The sequence below is a fragment of the Ylistrum balloti genome, unplaced genomic scaffold (assembly GCF_031769215.1).
Source record: "Ylistrum balloti isolate Yb309-2 unplaced genomic scaffold, AGI_CSIRO_Ybal_v1 Utg370070, whole genome shotgun sequence".
Lineage (NCBI taxonomy): Eukaryota > Metazoa > Mollusca > Bivalvia > Pectinida > Pectinidae > Ylistrum > Ylistrum balloti.
In genome coordinates this window covers 442,592-463,979 of record NW_026782112.1, presented here as the reverse complement: position 1 = coordinate 463,979, position 21,388 = coordinate 442,592, and the positions used below count along the sequence as shown (strand labels likewise).

At 31.9% G+C, this 21,388-nt stretch overlaps 2 protein-coding genes across 2 annotated transcripts; both read left to right on the top strand.

Annotated features, from left to right (window-relative positions):
* The first annotated feature begins 223 nt into the window (after positions 1-223).
* LOC132549632 (ras-related protein Rab-43-like) lies at positions 224-10,850 on the top strand. Its single transcript, XM_060213580.1, has 4 exons — positions 224-485; positions 1,769-1,952; positions 3,423-3,568; positions 4,910-10,850. Exons 1-4 carry the CDS (start codon positions 288-290, stop codon positions 5,021-5,023), a joined length of 642 nt encoding a protein of 213 aa, XP_060069563.1. The 5' UTR covers positions 224-287; the 3' UTR covers positions 5,024-10,850.
* Positions 10,851-13,512: 2,662 nt separating this feature from the next.
* On the top strand, positions 13,513-19,506 carry LOC132549638 (ras-related protein Rab-19-like). The gene is made up of 4 exons (XM_060213587.1): positions 13,513-13,683; positions 14,403-14,586; positions 18,116-18,261; positions 19,251-19,506. The coding sequence occupies exons 1-4, from the start codon at positions 13,513-13,515 to the stop codon at positions 19,365-19,367; spliced, it is 618 nt and encodes a 205-aa protein (XP_060069570.1). The 3' UTR covers positions 19,368-19,506.
* Positions 19,507-21,388: the final 1,882 nt, after the last annotated feature.

Sequence of the window (21,388 nt, the reverse complement as noted above, 5' to 3'; positions counted from 1 at the left end):
ATTATTATAACATACACTATAATTTATCAATATCATTTTCCTTACAAACCTCCACCCTAATTCTTTGAATCATTGAATACGTTTTAAAACTCCGTAGTATGACGGAAATATTGCGTTTACATGCTAGTGGTTTGTATTTTATCATTTGTGAACTGTGCTTCCTTGTCGAATGCGCCTATCATAGCATAAGTGGCGAGTATTTAACTTCCGGTAAAATTGAAATTCTGAATTTCGTATGACGCATCATTAGTGTGTTGAAATATGTGACAGAAGTAGACGATTTTTCAATGGCTTCTTTTAATACAACAGATACAGACGACGCATTCGACTATCTGTTCAAGATTGTGTTGATAGGAGATGCTGGTGTGGGTAAAACTTGCGTAGTCCAGAGATTTAAATCAGGCACTTATGTCGAAAAACATGGGAGCACCATTGGGGTTGATTTCACAATGAAAACAATGCAGATAGATGGCAAATTAGTAAAGGTAACTATTTTGTTTAAGTTTTTTACATGAATTATACTCGTTTACATAAAAAACTAAGATAGATGACTAAATATCGTGAAAATTGACCTGTCTAAAAATGCTGCCCGACAACGTGTCATCTAAGATAGACCTAATTGTGAAATATTACGACTGTGACGTGGATGATGTATATTATGTCTATACTAATAGGTTCATCAGTTTGTACAATGACTTGTAGGCCGTAGCCAGTGGCTACTATAATGTAGATATTTTATTTGTTAATCTTAGCTTGTGATAATATAGTAATATCACAGATCAAAGTCATGGTGACGGTTTGCTTGGAAGAAGACATTTAGCAAGACTCGTGCATATGATAATGAAAATGAAAATATTGTGTGAAAGATCATAAAGGTCAAAGTTTTATTATAATAACAAATTTTTAATTATTTGTCTCGCAGCAGATATTGGGGTATACTCAACAACGAATCATGACGTGTAGAATCTTCTATATATAGTAGGGAGAATTTGAACGTGTTGCCTATACTTATATTTTGATATATAAAGATAGATCATAACAAAGGTACCAAGATTTATATATGTATAAAAAACATTTTATAATGGTGTTTGCTTCTTATAAATGGCCTTCGGCATCCATTGGCCGAAGGGATTACCAAGAGTCTAAAAGTTTTACTACCATTCTTGATTACAGTTTATAAGTTTTCTGTGTGATGTAACTTATATAATATTTTGTGTCTTGATAAAGAGGCAAATTGCCTCTAAAATTTGGCAATTCACTTGTATGTTTTGTTATTATTACTCTATTGATCATATAATATATGTTTATGTATATACAATAGTATTTACATGATACATCATTGACTCTTGTCAACTACTTGTATGCAAATGCTTAAGCCACTGATTTATGTTGTATATTATAATTACTCATGAAAGAATTCTAGTCTTGAAATACTCATATTCAATGCATTTTGCTTGAGTGTGATTTAGTATTAAGCCTAACTGAAATCTGGCCTGACATTTATGAAATGGTTATAAGATAGACATTCTAAAATAAAAAACAAAATATTGTAGTGTTATTAAAGATAAGACTTTGTCAATCATGGATAAACAGTAATTTACATATTCAAATTAGTTGTAAATGTTTGGTGTTCTTCTTCAGAGGAATTTGATGAGGTACTTTTTGTCCTCTTTCTTCTTTTGCTGAAATGAAAATAGTAATTTTATTTGGTAAAATGTCCTCTTGATGTTGTGACAGAGTGTACATACCATGGTATTAAATGTTTCAGTTACAAATCTGGGATACAGCTGGCCAGGAACGATTCCGTACAATAACACAAAGCTACTACAGGAGTGCTAATGGTGTCATTTTAGCATATGACATTACTAAGAAGACATCATTTGAAAATATTTCACGCTGGATAGATGATGTTAAAAGATATGCTGGATCAAATATAGTGCAATGTCTAATAGGTAATATGAAAGTACTTTGTTTATACTATACTCTACTATGAACTAGCTGTAACAAACTTTTTTTTATAAAATTGATACACTTTGATGAATCTGTCATTGTCCTTATACATATTAATGTAACAGGAAAAAGTAATGAAAATCCCTGACCTGACTGGGTTTGAATTAGCATTCATTTGCTCTCTAGTCAGACACATTATACCCTTGACTGAAGGGAAATCTACCAGTTGAGGTTTACAAGGAGACATGTACTGTCAAGGCTTACACTTCTCTTTCCTTCACAAGCCCTGAAAACAGTCACAACCCAAGTTCAATATCTCCAAGTAAGCCTCTCAATCTCCTATAGCTTTTACATGGGGTGTAAACAGCGCCAAGTTTATAATAGGAGGGAGTAATGAAAAAATGTTCTGTCCATGCTGGGACGAGCAGCATTTTACTCTCAAACCAACAACATATTGTTTGATAAAAACGTCAATGTTATTAAGATGACCAACACCTTAAACTTCTACATATATGGAAGAAGTAACAATACACATGCTCTTTAGTTGTCATGTGAACTTTTGGAGATAGTTACCATAAATTGTTTTTGTACATTTAAATATCAACTTCATTTATTTTACAACAATAATTGTGAAACTAGTAATTTCAACTTGTAATAACTACTCTTGTTGGCCAAGATGGAAGTATCCATGTGGTTTTCCTACAGATGACCCCATACCTTTAAGAGGAAATCAAACCTGAGACATCTGGGTTCCTGGCAAATGCATTACCACAGCACAACCTGACCATCCTTGTATAAGATTGTCTTTTATTTTATGAAGCACAAGCTGAGATTTACAGCAAATGAATTATTTGTATTTGTATTTGTCTACATGAAGCAATTAAATAACAGACAAAAATATATAGTTTTAATAAAGTTGGTTTTATATTACTTTACATCTTATGAGATAGTCTCCCTTACAAATCTATGTGAGGAGCATGCTAATTACTACCTGTATTTCAAGAAAACCCTCTTATTCTGTCGAGGGCCACAGTTAGTTGCCTTCTACAATGATGTTATAGTGTACAGCAGACTTTATTCTTGAGCTCTGTCCCTGAAACAAAAGACATCAGAGAAACCACCTCAGACCAATAAGGGCCACAAGGACCACCCCCAACCCCACCCCATCCCACGTATGTAGTTATCCGTTAAAAGCTAAGATCCTACACAGGTTAGAAAAGGTAATTTTCATATGTTGAAATTAAGAAAATGATTACCATTGACTTCTTAATCCCTTCTAGTTTACTTTTATTGTAAAGGGCACCAATCATACCAATCATTAATCATTAGCAAGACATATACAATGTAAAAAACAAAGGTCACATTGACATTGGAGAAGAGATTCTTAGATGGAGATGCTGTTATTTGAAATCTGCTTCTGAATGAAATCATTGTTTCAAAAATATGAATGATTTGATTATTGTATGTTTTAGGTACTAAAAGTGACCTTGAACACCTGAGAGAGGTCAAGGTCGGAGAATCAAGGGCATATGCAGATCATCACAACATGATAGGCGTTGTAGAGACAAGTGCAAAAGAAAACACTAATGTAGAAGAAGTATTCATGAAGATGGCAAAGGTAAACCATTGTAGTACTTCTTAATACTATTTTATTGTAAGATATTACCAATATCAAGTATGATTTCTCATGTACTTAAGTCATATATAGGGAGATTATTTCTAATTTTATTTAAAAGAAACCTTCAAAAGATAATTAAAGCAAAAGGCCTGGTTTACTTATGATTACATGGCTCTGAGTGTGATGATCAATCAATATAACAAGAGAACAATCTTTGTCATACCTCTACAGTTCAATTATTTTGTTTTCTTGTGAAGAATGCTTTTATTTATATTTTGTTTGTGTTGAAAAGTTTATATAGTTATCTTGTTATATTAAGAAAACGACATACACTTAGGTCTACTATAAAATCTTGTATTAGTGTTTCATACCATATAAAATTTCTCTCGAAAAAAAAATGAAAAAGATCGTCAAAGTTGTCCATCAGTGGCTGTGTATTTATATTGAATCGCATTTGATGAATGCTTTTAATTATGAATTTTGTTTTGTGAGATAACCACTTACTGGTAATGTTGATTATTGTAACTACAGTCTTTAATTATGAATTTTGTTTTGTGAGATAACCACTTACTGGTAATGTTGATTATTGTAACTACAGTCTTTAATTATGAATTTTGTTTTGTGAGATAACCACTTACTGGTAATGTTGATTATTGTAACTACAGTCTTTAATTATGAATTTTGTTTTGTGAGATAACCACTTACTGGTAATGTTGATTATTGTAACTACAGTCTTTAATTATGAATTTTGTTTTGTGAGATAACCACTTACTGGTAATGTTGATTATTGTAACTACAGTCTTTAATTATGAATTTTGTTTTGTGAGATAACCACTTACTGGTAATGTTGATTATTGTAACTACAGTCTTTAATTATGAATTTTGTTTTGTGAGATAACCACTTACTGGTAATGTTGATTATTGTAACTACAGTCTTTAATTATGAATTTTGTTTTGTGAGATAACCACTTACTGGTAATGTTGATTATTGTAACTACAGTCTTTAATTATGAATTTTGTTTTGTGAGATAACCACTTACTGGTAATGTTGATTATTGTAACTACAGTCTTTAATTATGAATTTTGTTTTGTGAGATAACTTACTTGTAATGTTGATTATTGTAACTACAGTCTTTAATTATGAATTTTGTTTTGTGAGATAACCACTTACTGGTAATGTTGATTATTGTAACTACAGTCTTTAATTATGAATTTTGTTTTGTGAGATAACCACTTACTAGTAATGTTGATTATTGTAACTACAGTCTTTAAAACTTGTCATAACTTGTGGAACAGTCTGTATACTTTTGGTTTATAAGAGTGTGTTATTATACATTTCAGGAGTTAAAGAAAAGGTATGGAGGAGATCAAGCTTTTGACAATAATGATGACTCAGGCAGAGTGAATTTAAACACACGGACAGTCAGCTCTAGCTGGTCTTGTTGTGGAAGTTAAACAAGCCTATCTGTGAGGAAGCAGACAATTGAGAGGTGCTAAAATATCAACCAGTTGAAAAAGAGAGAAAAAAATGATTACAAGAAATACATCATGAAATAATTTGTTTTGAAACAATTGGAACGACAAATTATATATAATTTCAGGTCATAATTATTCCCTAGTTTAGTTGTTAGAACTAACTTGGATAATTATCAGTTCAGAGATTCAGGTATACTGTATCTAATTTAACAGATAAAATTCTTCTTCAGGTTCTTGACTGTTTTATGACTAGATGCTACAGTTTTGGAATCAACTTTAAATGATGTGTGAACAATGTCTGTGCAATATGTGGATGATTTCTATATGATGTACAGATTGTGTTTGGAGTATGAAAAGTAGAAAACTTTATGATTAAATGTCCATATATCAGACAATATAAACAAACTGTAGACTAAAGCAGCCATGATTGATCCATAATTAAAACAACAGTTCAATAATGATCTCACAATGCATTGTAACTACAAAGAGAAAGGAGGAAGAAATGAAACTTTTGATCTTTCAAGAAAAGGGTTGAATTATGTCAAGTTTTGAATTATGTCAAGTTTTAAGTTTTGAATTATGTCAAGTTTTGAATTATTGTATTTTGAATCTACAAACATAAGCAGCTTGCATTTGAAAGTTACAAGAGGCAAAACTTCTGACTGATAAAAGTGAAGTGTCAAATATCAGATGTCTGAAACAATATTTTCTCTACTGAATATCAGCTTAAGTGCAAGTTACAAGCACAGTTGTATTGCTTTCACTCACTGATTCCCGTATTTTGTCTATTCAGTAAAGTGATTGTGCAACCATTTATGATGATACAGATGTAATTGCACCTTACACATTTTGGGTCATACAATCACATGTTTCTGTTTTGTATTGCTTATTTTTGATGATGAAAATGATGTGCAGACAATTTTTTCTGTGAATTGTGTGATCCACAACTCAATATAGACACATGTCGGAACGATCTGCTCATTTTTCACACCTTGAGTGACTGTGACACCTTTAGCAGCGGAATTGATGGTGTACATGTATTGTATTGTTTCATGAGGAAGTTTCCTTAGTCGTCCTAATTTCCTTTTGACACATTTTATCTCTTTGTATGTTAATAGACATTTTTATAGCTTGTGGCACAAAGTGCTGGAATGAGTAGGCTTATCTAGTCCATGCTATTGTAGAGGATCAAATAAGATTGAAGGAAATTTCTCTCTCTAAATATTGACCAAGCAATTTTGTTTTTAGGTCAAATAAAAAGTATTAGATTCTGATTTAAGAGATGTTTGTAAGATTATCATATTTTGAGTGATTCAAGTCTTTAAAATTATAGCTTGATACTTCAAGCTTTTTGTATTACAGAGTTTTAATATAATTACTGTTGAAGGTTGCATATGACATGAAAAACATTTTTACCATGACATCTGTTGTAATTTGACAATTTGTTGATTTCTGTTCCTTAGCCTGCAAAATATTGTTTAGTAGGTTCGTGTGTTTCAGTGTATTCATTTTGCATTCAGGTGATATTAAATGTTACGCGCTAGTGAATGTTTGATCATTGTTACAAATTGTAAACAATTTTGTGTTTACTCTTTAGTTTTACAGTCAAGGACCTCTTCCTCAGCTTTGATGAAGTGATTTCATAGCAAAAATGTACTTCCGTTTATTACAAATGAATGTAAATTTTCAGATGTTTTCAGAATATTAGTTTATTTCCTTTTTACCCTAAATTCAGTGATTTTGGTTTCACTTTTCTATTATGTTTCTTTCTCTCTGGTGATATTTCTGATAAAATTGTGAAGCTTGAATTGAGAGTTTGACTAATATTTCCTATAATTATCATCTTCCTGTATACACTTGACATTCCAATGGAAATGCTCATAACTCCAATTGATTTACTCTATTGTAAATAGATTGTAAATTGCTTGGAAGATTTAAGATTTATTTACAAATTCTTAAGAATAATGTTTAATGCATATAATAATATTTAATAGGTAAGGTCAAAATGGAATCTTCGAAAAAGTTCAACTTTAAGGACTATAAAAACACATTGTTTATGTGCCCTTTGTGGCCTTGTCATTGCACAAATAGACAACGCCAAAATTACTGTTTCATCTTAAATCAGATAACTTGGTCAGACATTAAAAAAAATCTCAGATAAAATGTTGTTAGAATTTAGTTGAATTAAAGTTATAATCTGTATGTACTTATTATACAAGACAACAATATTGGAGAAAAAAAAATTATTATAAGTACAAAATGTCCTTGCTCTGGTGTTCATTTTTATTTTCAATTTGATACAAAAGCTTTGTTTACATTAGATCTAGTGGCAAAGTGTTTCTACCAAACCATGACACAATGTCAGCTATAGTACATAGAAATGTTTGCTTGCAATGTTTTCTTGTTTAATATCACATCAATACAGTAACAAAACAATTCAGTATGGAATTGTAAATTTGTAATAGATTTAAAGAAGATGAATCCTGTTTATTTGACAATATTTCTACCAAACGATGTTCATAGAAACAACACAAGAATTATGAACATATGATACATAGTCATATTGGTGATGGAAAAATTAAGTTAGATTAGCAGTTCTTTGGTCAATTTTATCCTACAATTGGTGCTGCCATTGCTACATATAATTTTGCTGTAATCTAGCATGTGCAATAATTTGATAGTATCATTTTCTAGTTATTGTAAATATTACATTTTAAAATCTAAACATTTTTTTTAAATAAGCGATTTTAGTTATTCCAATGAACAAGTTTATTTTTTAAATTTTAACATATTGCTGATACAATTTGAAACAGCCTTTCAAACAAAATCCGGCATAACATGAGCATCAGGTATAAAAAGATTGAACCACAAACTGTTGAGGATTTGATAGTGGAGAAGGGCAGTTCTGTGGTAATGTTTGGCTTAATTGATTTTTTTTTGTCAGGATAAAGTGCAAATAGACTGTTGATACATAAATGTTTGTCTTGATAAAGTGAGAATGGACACTTGACCAGTAAATGATTGTATTGATGAAGTGAGGATGGACACCTGACCAGTAAATGAATTAATGGTCATATTGACATTCTGTCATAGAGGATTTGGTATGGAGACATTGTATATTGTCATAGTATTTTATCATGAGGTGTCTGTTTTAGGGATGTTATAGTGATATTATACATAGTATATCATTGAGTGATTTGCATGTGATGACAGTATTCAGTTGTTCTGTAGGTTTACATGTTGTCATGACAGTAAATTATCTAAAATTATTTTTACATATCTATTACATGTATGGTGATGACATTATGTCCGGGTGTTTGACAAAGTCTTTATATCAAATTGACAACATAGATATCATAAGATGACGTTAGTATGAAAGTGTTATTACCTGTTATCTCACAAGGATTAAGTGACAAGGATTTTATCTACATAGTAGGTGTCATAGACAATAGGGATCTCTAACATATTGACAGTAAATAAAAGAAAGTTACATATTTATGTTACATTGACTGTTAAGTTTTATATTAACCTGAGAAATTGTATATAAATGCTTTCCGTAAGCCCTAAAGTTAAATGTACAGCGACTGTCACATATATTCAGCAAATAATCACTTGCTTGCTTGTGTTTTGCTAGCCAATGAATTGGTTTGATTTATATGGATTTGTTATTGTATAAAATGATACTTGTATTGAGGGATTGTAGGTCAGATTACTATTGGTAAGAGAAAATGGTACATTATTTGTTCTGTGCTGTTAAAATGTCTAGTTTTTTGGTTTGGACATTATAAAAAGCACATAACCTTAAACAGGAATACTGAATTGTCATGCTTATACACTATTACAAGGGCTCTGTATTAAACTTGTATTATACTGATGATGCACTGGGATAAAACAGGAATAGCCGGTGGTTTTACGTATCATGTAAGGGATAGGACACAAGGTACTAGGAATTGTATGCTATCTTGTATTATAATGATCATCCTTTTTCAGTAAGATCATTTCTTTTGTGGGGATTTTTGTTGATTTCTTGGGTACTCTATATCCACATAATTATATGTCCGCAATCTATCATAATCAGTTTTACATTTATACAGCTTCATTTATCCACGAAATCAAGTGTCCACGAAATAGTTGTTTTTAAAAGGAAGGAAAAAACAAAAATTGATTCTGCAATATTTCAAAGTTTAGATTGAATTTACTGATATGCTTTCTAGTAATTTTTTTTCTGTATGATTAAATCCTAGTTATGTATTACTTATTCAAAACACACAACTGCTTTTTAGAAACTTAGTTGGAAGCTGTGTATATTAAGTTGGCCTTAAATACCAATAGCAGAATATCACTGTAATGTTGTACCAGTTTTTACTTCCTTTGTTCTCTGGTCCTTCTATGATGATGAAGAAGATGCCAGGGACTATTGTTTATGTTATAGCTGTTGTCAGGACCTCATTTCATTTTGTACAAGTCTTACCTGATTATATATTTGTTGTTCTTTGTGATTGGCACTTGTCCTGGAGCAGAATTTAATGCTTTAATAATTAGTATCTGTATAGAGATTTTGTTTGAATGATTTCACTCAGCATTACATTATCCTGTTGTTTTACCTCTCTTGTCTGTCTTTTCTCTACAATCAGAAAACAAGGACAATTCACTGAAGTCTTGTTTTAAAACTCTGTTGTAAAAGGTCTGGAAATGATGACATGCATCAGATTGTTAGATTTTCCATGCTTTTGTTGGTTGTTGGCTCCTGTTCATGTTCAAAGTTATTGCTTTGATAATTTGATTTTAAGGGTTTTCAATGAAACTAAAGATAATAGCTCATTTTGTTGGCCAGTCTCTTTTGCATTAAGAAATTAGATTTTATTCAGGCAAAATTATGTTCTTGTGTTAAAGTCTCTATAACGTTTTTTTTTTTAACGTATAATTCTATTTTTTTATCATTAGTGACTTGTGTTATTAATCTTGGAGTACTCTGTAAAGGAAGGAATAATTTTTCTCCGTGAACACATGTACACTGATTCATCACAATAAATGATATGCTGTAAAAGTTATTATTGTTAAATATTTCTTTAACAATAATTGATTTCCAACAGTTACATATATGATTGTACAGAGGATAGAAGCTTATGTTAATTCTTTCCCATACTTTATACCTCTGCCTTTGTGTTTTTTTTATTTTATGACTCTCTGGCCTGGTTTAAACCATTTCATACCGACACAATATTTGGCTGAAAATAACAACTTCAAATTCATTTTATAATATTCATAGTATATATTCATCATATATATATGTACAATATCCTGTACTGTAAATTTTCTTACAGGTTTGTATCATGAAGTAATCAAAGCGAAGAAATAAATGAAATGAAATCAGTGTTTATGAGAGATTTTCCTGAAATTTCTGATTGTTAAAAGCTAGTTCCTGGTTATTGGGAGTAGTCTAGTGGTGTGAGAAACTTGATCATATTGTTTATTAAATCAGGGCTATGTTGTAATTATATGAAACATAGAAATGGTATGCATGTAGATGTTGTAAACAAACCCTTCCCAGCACGATTTCTGTTTCTTGTGATTTGATGTGTCATAGGATGGTCATGTTGTTGACTGTTGTTTATATTTGCAATCTATTAGGTATATATATGGTTATTTAAAACTACACTAAATACATGCATTTCCGCATAGCATGAAACCTAAACTTTGGACAAATGTCGGGGTCCTTTAAATGGATAATACTATGTAAATGTGAAGGTTTTCTTTATATCGATTGTTTTATGAATAGTGTACAATAAAAACAAGTGGAATCGTATCATTTGTAACTCGTTTTTCTGTGTTCAGGAATTTTTTTCACAACATGAATATTTGAGTTAGTTAATGATGCGACCGTTACGGGATCAGAAGCGTTCTTCCAGGTCCTCTGTCAACAAGTTGTCAACAAGTCGGCAGAGGAAAAGTCAAGACCTTATAATTATTTAGTTTCCCTATAATATTCCTGTGTTCATGTTTCGTGTTTCTTTCTTTGTGTCTCTTAATTCTATTCGTTCTACTGTTTGTAATTATATACCAATTAGTATTTGTTATATCACCATCATCATCATCATGAAGTATTCTCCCTGATTCTTGGTCCACTGTTCGACGCTGGTTGGTCATTCAAATCGCCATTTGTCCACAATCCATAATCCAAACCGAAGGCGGTCTTCATTATAAGCCACGAATCCCTCGAAAAGTAAGCCGGTCACAACCAAAGTAAATATCATTCTAACGAAAAATGCATTGATGTTGAAATGTTTAGTTTGTTGTGAAATGAAATATTGTTCTTTTCAATTTCTTTCCGTCTTTTTATTTTGATATAATTAAAATAACTTAGAGCAGTTCCATATTGCCAAGGATAGGACATTTATAATATAGCCACACGAGGTCGATAGTGTTGCCTTCTCGCTCCTCCACCAGGTGTAGACGTCGGGATCTTCAGATCTTAGTTCCTCTACAATAAAACCCTTTCGAAGCAAAAGTTTTGTGTTATTACATAAGTTTTCATTGGACAATTAGACTCAAACTTCATACAATGCTTTTTAACCAAAGGGGCTTGTTTGGGATTGATTTTCACGTGCGTTGTCCATGTTCTCTTCGTATTTGGAATAAAACAAGTTATATAAATGGAAATAATTATAATAAATATATATGTCTATTGTTCCATAAAATCCATCTCCAGAAACCTTGCTGGGCAGGCGACACATCCATTTCCGTGGAATTCTTGTTAATGAGGTTACAGCTAATCAGTAACGATAGAAAGGATGACATGAAATTGATTGAAATAACGACCAAATATAAAATCATGAATGAAAAATTAATGAACTTTTCTAATGAATCCTATTTTGAATATGGGTTATTTCTACTTGTCACCAACATCATAACAGGAACACAATTATTGACCCGGAAAAAAGTAACTTTGCCGCAATAAAGTACATACGATGTACATTTCTTTAAGGGAAGTTAATTTGGCGAAATATGTCTAAATGTCATTTAACGGAAAATGTCTTCCATATTTTCGGGTAAACGGAAATATTCTTTACTAATAAATTGGTCCTACTTTTTGTCTTCTTACATTTTTGGTCGGTAAATATTTTTTCTCGACAATGCCAGCAAACAGTATCTGCATATATACTTTAAACAAAAAATGGAAATTTCCTAAATCAACTGTATACACACAAAAATACAGCTCTATATTATATTACCATTTTCGTTTTCTTTGATCTTGGAGCTGGTGTGATCATTTTCATTCCATGAACATGTTGTATGCTAAATTGTTCTCATTGACAATGAGTCCGACATGAGAATCAATGTACACGTACAGTTAAGCTAAGCCAATGATGAACCAGAGCAGACTGAGATACGTCGTTAGTGCTTTTTATCTTTGGAAGGAGGAAGCTGTATAGAAGTTGAGTGTTAAGATCACCATGGTTACCGATCTGCGATGGTCGGATGGCATTTTGTAAACAACTCACCTTTTCCTTAAGGAAAGGTAAAGGTCACCTGCCCGACCACGTGGGTTTTTCTCCGGGTACTCCTATTTCCTCCAACAACAAGAGCAATCGTTTTGTGTTGTATTATACATATGTACATTGGTCTTGGTTAGGGGTAATTTTTCTCTGGCCTGGAGGTAAGATTGTCTGCCTCTCACAGCGGCTGGAAAATTTTCACAGTTTATGCCTAATGCATGATTTGTATCGTTAGCCACTATTATCGATCTGAACGAAGTGTCGACTATCAGCGGTCAGCGGAATTTCAGCGGTCACTAACATAAGCAAATCGTGTCATATCCGGGATAAGCGCTCGACTCGGTCGTGTTATATACACATTTGATAATATTTCAATAATGTTCATGGAACAACAACGTGCGGTATTCATCATTGAAATATACAAATCCAAATACGTTATTACGGATTAAAATATTACACTTATGTAAATTGGATTTATTTACAGCAAACACTGTTAAATTAAAAATATTTATGACCTTGTATGCCTATCATACTTTCAATAGTAAATGTAATATGTAAGAGCTGGTCTTATTATATATATGTAGCTTGCATTTCGAGAAACCTACCACAAAGTTCAGTTATGAAATACTATCTATATTCAGGTATAATGCTAAAATGAGTAAAATATGATGTATAAACGCGTAAGCCTAACAATAAACTGTATTAATTTTCAAAACATCTTTTTTCTTTTCTTGATTTCGAATGATGAAATAACCGGAGCCGAAAGGGTTGGAACAATGACAGGATAACTGGAAAGTTTTATGTGTTATTTAAAGAATAGTCCGTGCGTGGAAATCCCTCCCGCATATCACATGACAATGACACGTCTAAAAATACCAAGGGCAGGGGAGACAACTCGCATTTGTTTACATCGTAGAAAGAGCTTCCGGATACATTTCATGAATTACCGACGTTAAATAGCCCTGTATTGCAATGGAGGATTGTGACTATCTCTACAAAATCATCCTGATTGGAGACATCAATGTGGGTAAGACGAGTATTGTAAAACGGTTCAGGGATGGCACGTTTGATGACAACTACAGGACAACAATAGGTGTTGACTTCGCCATCAGGACACTAGATATAGACAACAAACAAGTTAAGGTAAAGACTTATCACCATAATGTGTGTTCATCTATAAAGATTTCGTGAATTCATTACATTTACATACATACAGGACCGTAGTGTGTGGAAAATGTTGGGAAACATACTCGTCACAGTCAGTTACGTCATATACAGTGCAGTGCCTTGTCCATGTATTATCGTCAATTACGCTGTACAATTATAAACATGGTAAATAGAATTAATATACAACTACCGGAGAAGGTTAGTTTGACATTAGGGTAAACACACATTTTCTCTAAAGGATAAGAAGGCAAGCTTCTCTGTTTTATTCAAACCGAAAGTACAGCCAAGCTCGAACATTCAGATTTATGAGAAGGTCGTTATACACGTTCATTGTCACTTACGTTTTCGTGGTTTACGTCATATCACTACAGTGAATCAAAGATACAAGTCATCTGGGGCTTCTAGACAAATTGTGTCATTCAGGCAAGGGAATTCTAAAATATACTTGTGAAACGTTCAGCATCGCCGTTATCAGATACAGCTTGTAAACACTTAATCATACTTCGCTGATATTTCCTTTCCCCCTGTTCCACCAAATAGTACCGACTTTTCGTCCAAGTATGTTGATGACTGGATTTTTGTGTTCTCCCAATTTGTAACATGTTCATTTAAATTTCCCACAAAAACGCCCTCACATACACATGTATATGTATGAAACAGCCAAGTAATGCATTTTTACTATTTTTTTCTACCAGATGCAGATTTGGGATACGTCCGGTCAGGAGAGGTTCCGATCGATAACCACAAGTTACTTCCGAAATGCTCACGGGATCATTGTAGTGTATGACATCACGAACAAAACGTCGCTGGAGGTTGCTGAACGATGGCTTATTGACGTGAAGAGGGTGTGTGGCGACACTCCCGTGAACTTACTAGTTGGTAGGTGTTCTCTTGAACCATGTAAATTAGAGACAGGTGTTACAAGCATCACTTACGAGTTAATTTGTACAATCAAAAGTGGCTTATAATAAAAACCAAATTAAGTATCACTAGCATATTAGACTAATGCATATATATATAACCTGTATAGAAACAAAATACCAGCAATATAAACCTAATACCTACAATATAAATACCTACAATATAATACCTACAATATAAACCTAATACCTACAATATCAATACCTACAATATAAACCTAATACCTACAATATAAATACCTACAATATAAACCAAATACCTACAATATAAATACCTACAATATAAATACCTACAATATAAACCTAATACCTACAATATAAACCTAATACCTACAATATAAATACCTACAATATATATACATACAATACAAATACCTACAATACAAACACCTACAATATAAACCTAATACCTACAATATAAATACTTACAATATAAACACCTACAATATAAATACCTACAATATAAATACTTACAATATAAATACCTACAATATAAATACCTACAATACAAACACCTACAATATAAATACCTACAATATAAATATCTACAATATAAATACCTACAATATAAATACACAATATATATACATACAATACAAATACCTACAATATAAATATCTACAATATAAATACCAAAAATATAAACCTAATACCTTCAATATAAATACCTACAATATAAACCAAATACCTACAATATAAATACCTACAATATAAATACCTACAATACCTACAATACAAATAATACAATATAAATACCTACAATATAAATACCTACAATATAAATACCTACAATATAAATACCTACAAATACCTACAATATAAATACCTACAATATAAACCAAATACCTACAATATAAATACCTACAATATAAATACCTACAATATAAACCAAATACCTACAATATAAATACCTACAATATAAACCAAATACCTACAATATAAATACCTACAATATAAATACCTACAATATAAATACCTAAAATACCTACAATATAAATACCTACAATATAAATACCCACAATATAAACATAATACCTACAATACAAACACCTACAATATAAATACCTACAATATAAATACCTACAATATAAATACCTACAATATAGATACCTACAATATAAATACCTACAATATATATACATACAATACAAATACCTACAATATAAATACCTACAATATAAACCTAATACCTACAATACAAACACCTACAATACAAATACCTACAATATAAATACCTACAATACAAACACCTACAATACAAATACCTACAATACAAATACCTACAATATACAATATAAATACCTACAATATAAATACCTACAATATAAATAATACCTAATATAAATACCTACAATATAAACCTAATACCTACAATATAAATACCTACAATATAAACCTTATACCTACAATATAAATACCTACAATACAAATACCTACAATATAAATACCTACAATATAAATACCTACAATATAAATACCCAGAATATAAACATAATACCTACAATACAAATACCTACAATACAAACACCTACAATATAAATACCTACAATATAAACCTTATACCTACAATACAAATACCTACAATATAAATACCTACAATATAAACCTAATACCTACAATACAAACACCTACAATACAAATACCTACAATATAAATACCTACAATACAAACACCTACAATACAAATACCTACAATACAAATACCTACAATATAAATACCTACAATATAAATACCTACAATATAAATACCCAGAATATAAACATAATACCTACAATACAAACACCTACAATACAAACACCTACAATATAAATACCTACAATATAAACCTTATACCTACAATACAAATACCTACAATATAAATACCTACAATATAAATACCTACAATATAAATACCCAGAATATAAACATAATACCTACAATACAAACACCTACAATACAAACACCTACAATATAAATACCTACAATATAAACCTTATACCTACAATACAAATACCTACAATATAAATACCTACAATACAAATACCTACAATATAAATACCTACAATATAAATATCTACAATACAAATACCTACAATATATATACCTACAATATAAATACCAACAATATAAATACCTACAATATAAATACCTACAATATATATACATACAATACTAATACCTACAATATAAATACCTACAATATATATATCAACAATATAATTACCAAAAATATATACCTAATACCAACAATACTAATACCTACAATATAAACCTAATATCTACAATATAAACCTTATACCTACAATATAAATACCTACAATATAATACCTACAATATAAATACCTACAATATTAATACTTACAATATAAATACCTACAATATTAATACCTACAATATAAATACCTACAATATATATACATACAATATAATACCTACAATATAAATACCTACAATATTAATACCTACAATATAAATACCTACAATATTAATACCTTCAATATAAATACCTACAATATAAATATTTATGATATAAATACATAAAATATAAATACCTACAATATAATACCTACAATATAAATACCTACAATATTAATACCACAATATTAATACCTACAATATTAATACCTACAATATAAATACCTACAATATAATACCTACAATATAAATACCTACAATATTAATACCTACAATATTAATACCTACAATATAAATACCTACAATATAAATATTTATGATATAAATACATAAAATATAAATATCTACAATATATATACATTGATATTGATCATTCATTTCAAATATAGTTACACACTATCTAAATATATATACTATTACCGTTTGTTAGGCACACATTATCACTGGCGAGTCCTAGAACAATAAAACAGCTTTATGTTGCTTTTTAACTCATTTGGATCTACTTTATCCAGGTCTATCTTTGTATTTTAAAGATGTTACTCACTTGTGTGTCTTTTGTACAATCTTAGAAACCTGTTAGACACTGTCGGTATATTTGCATGTCACTTTTTATTTTACTGAGATAATGTTGCAGTTTAGATTATACATATTTTCTGAAATTATAACTATTTTGAAATTACTACAAATGCATTAACTATTAAGGGATACAGTACACCCCTCACAGATTTTCATCAGTCGTCTTTTACATGTAAGTTTCAAAATGTAGGCCCTTATCACATCTGATGAGTCCAAGAACGACCAAACAAATGTATGACATTATTTAGGTCTACTGTAATAATTACGATAAGTTTTTTGACGTGTTGTTTAGGTATTGTGAGAGGAGTTCTACCGGACATTCAGGAAGCAATGGCAGCCGTATTTATCTCATATACTGTCACATATCACATTTTCGTGATTTTCGTGATTTTCGTGGCTTTTGCATTCGTACAGTAAAGTACAATTTTTATCTGTTTTTTTGTTGTTGTAATTTTAAGGTTATGCGTAATACATTACGTCTGTTGTTCCTTTATCGTTATATTTTTCAAATATTGCAGGTAACAAATCAGACCTTACAGACAGAAGACAGGTGACAATACAAGATAGCCAAACGTTTGCTACAAAACATGGAATGATTGGACCAATAGAAACAAGCGCGAAGACATCCGCCAATATCAACCAAGCGTTTTACAGTATAGCACAGGTATGCTGATACTTAAACATCAACATGACGTTGTTAAGTTATGGCACAGGTACGCTGGTACTTAAACATCAACATGAGGTTGTTTAGTTATGGCACAGGTGTGCTGATACTTAATCATCAACATGACGTTGTTAAGTTATGGCACAGGTGTGCTGGTACTTAAACATCAACATGACGTTGTTTAATTATGGCACAGGTACGCTGGTACTTAAACATCAACATGACGTTGTTTAGTAATGGCACAGGTACGCTCGTACTTAAACATCAACATGACGTTGTTAAGTTATGGCACAGGTACGCTGGTACTTAAACATCAACATGACGTTGTTTAATTATGGCACAGGTACGCTGGTACTTAAACATCAACATGACGTTGTTTAGTAATGGCACAGGTACGACGTTGTTTAATTATGGCACAGGTACGCTGGTACTTAAACATCAACATGACGTTGTTTAGTAATGGCACAGGTACGCTCGTACTTAAACATCAACATGACGTTGTTAAGTTATGGCACAGGTACGCTGGTACTTAAACATCAACATGACGTTGTTAAGTTATGACACAGGTACGCTGGTACTTAAACATCAACATGACGTTGTTAAGTTATGACACAGGTACGCTGGTACTTAAACATCAACATGACGTTGTTAAGTTATGGCACAGGTACGCTGGTACTTAAGCATCAACATGACGTTGTTTAGTTATTTCACAGGTACGCTGGTACTTAAACATCAACATGACGTTGTTAAGTTATAGCACAGATACGCTGATACTGAACTATGACGTTGTTAAGTTACACACGTCTACTAACGCACAAACAAAAGGTTATTCTGCATGTAAAACACATATACAATGTATATATGTACATAAAAACATCGACACTATTTTGTCTAGTAACACACAATATACAACCGTAGCGTGAGAGTAAATGACAGTAGCTAGTTAATCTAAATGTACAAACATTAAAATGTTTATGCTTTATTTGCAGAAATTGGTAGAGGGGAATGGAGCTACTACCTTTGTAACATATAACCAGGAGGATAGTATATTACTCCACCGGACTCCACCCGAGTCCACGTGGTGGTCATGCTGTGGTTACACGTGATCTATCTGACCTTTCACCTTGATATTACTAATTTTGTCTAAGATATTCATGTAATAAGAAATCTAAACTTGTATTCAGACATACGGCAACAAAATACGGCATTTTAATCATAGAAATGTCTGTGATGTTTATGTTAAAGACACACTGTACATAATACATATAATTCAAGTTAACCACTTACAGTGCTTATCTACACAAGACTGTTGTATAATATGAGGGGGTCGGTAGGGTCGAGAATATTTTGATCAGGTAGAATCGGGGATATTTTGATCAGGTAGGATCGGGGATATTTTGTATTTTGATCAGGTAGGATCGGATCGGGAAGGGGGCGGGGGGGAGGGGGTAAAGGATCGGGGATAATTTGATCAGAGCGGATCGGGGATAATTTGATCAGAGCGGATCGGGGTGGGGGGGGGGGTGGTAAAGGATCGGGGATAATTTGATCAGAGAGAATCGGGGATATTTTGATGTGGTAAGATCGGGGATATTTTTGATCAGGTAAGATCGGGGATATTTTTATCAGGTAGGATTGGGAAGGGGGCGGGGGGAGGGGTAAAGGATCGGGGATAATTTGATCAGAGCGGATCGGGGATAATTTGATCAGAGCGGATCGGGGATATGTTGATCATGTAGGATCGGGAAGGGGGCGGGGGAGGAGGTAAAGGATCGGGGATATTTTGATAAGGTAAGATCGGGGATGGGGAGGGGGTTAGGATCGGGGATGTTTTGTTGAGATAGTATCGGGGATATTTTGATCAGGTAGAATCGGGGATATTTTGATCAGGTAGAATTGTGACATTTGAAGCTATAGATTTTAATTTTGTCATTGTTACAGAAGTTAAGAGTTATTGCGATCACCTGTCTAGTAGGAAATAAGATAAGGTTATTACAGAGAAGTAATTTATTATGATAAAACAGTTGATAGATTTTATTTCGGAATAAGATATCTTCATTTGATAGATTTAATTTCGGAATAAGATATCTTCATTTCTTATTATCCAGATTCATTCCTGGAATAGTTATGGTAACATAACCTTTTTAATTTGTTCTTTTAGATTCCAGTAAGTTTCATAAAATGTTGAAATATGATTGTGGTGACTGGTTTATGGTGTTTGTCCTGGAAAGTCGCAAAATACCATACGTTTTAACACATACCTGACATGAACATACAACGTGGAGACGACTGTTGTATGGAGACGGCTCTCATAAGCATGGTATTGCATTAGCTGTATTCTGTTGTGGATGTCCATTTATGCTTATACTGGAGAGTCCTAACGTTTTTGTACAAATTGGAAAGGACAGACTTAGATATGATTGATGCCAAATCCTATTTGAATTTTAATGTATAATTGAACCAGTATATACAGTTACCACGTGCTTAAAAGCCATGCAACACACAGAATGTCTTCGTTGATCTCGGGATCCTATTCTTACATCTGTATATATATATATCATGAAGTAAGCTGTAGATAGAATAATCATGTTTCACTGTATGGCATATTAGAATTGTGAATCCAAGAGGTTGTGTTATAAATCACAAACATTATCATATATTATTTATAGCGAGTTCGGGTTTCGGCGACAGCAACGGTACCATGTTACCTAATCACATCTGCTCCCACCTGATGGTGTTTCTAAGTTCGCTTGTACTTGTCAACGCCTATGTTTTTTTTTTCTAATTTTCAAAACGGTTATAGAAATCGATGGCACTGTGCCTATATATATCTTGGCTTTTCCCTTTTGACAAGATGGTCGCACGTGAAGAATAGCCTCTAATTAATTAATTGATTATTTTATGCTGGATTTAGAAAGTAGCACAAGTAAATTTTCTTTGTGAAGGAAAGGCAAATTTATTCTTTAGAATTTGTCAGCATCTACCGTCGTGTCAGTTAATAAAGTGCTCCTTATATAGAAATTGTGATGGCCACGATCTGTAGTATTAAATGACATATTGTTCGCAAGCTGGACAGAATACCCAGTAATATGATTGTTGAGACTCCAGAAATACCCGAACATAATCT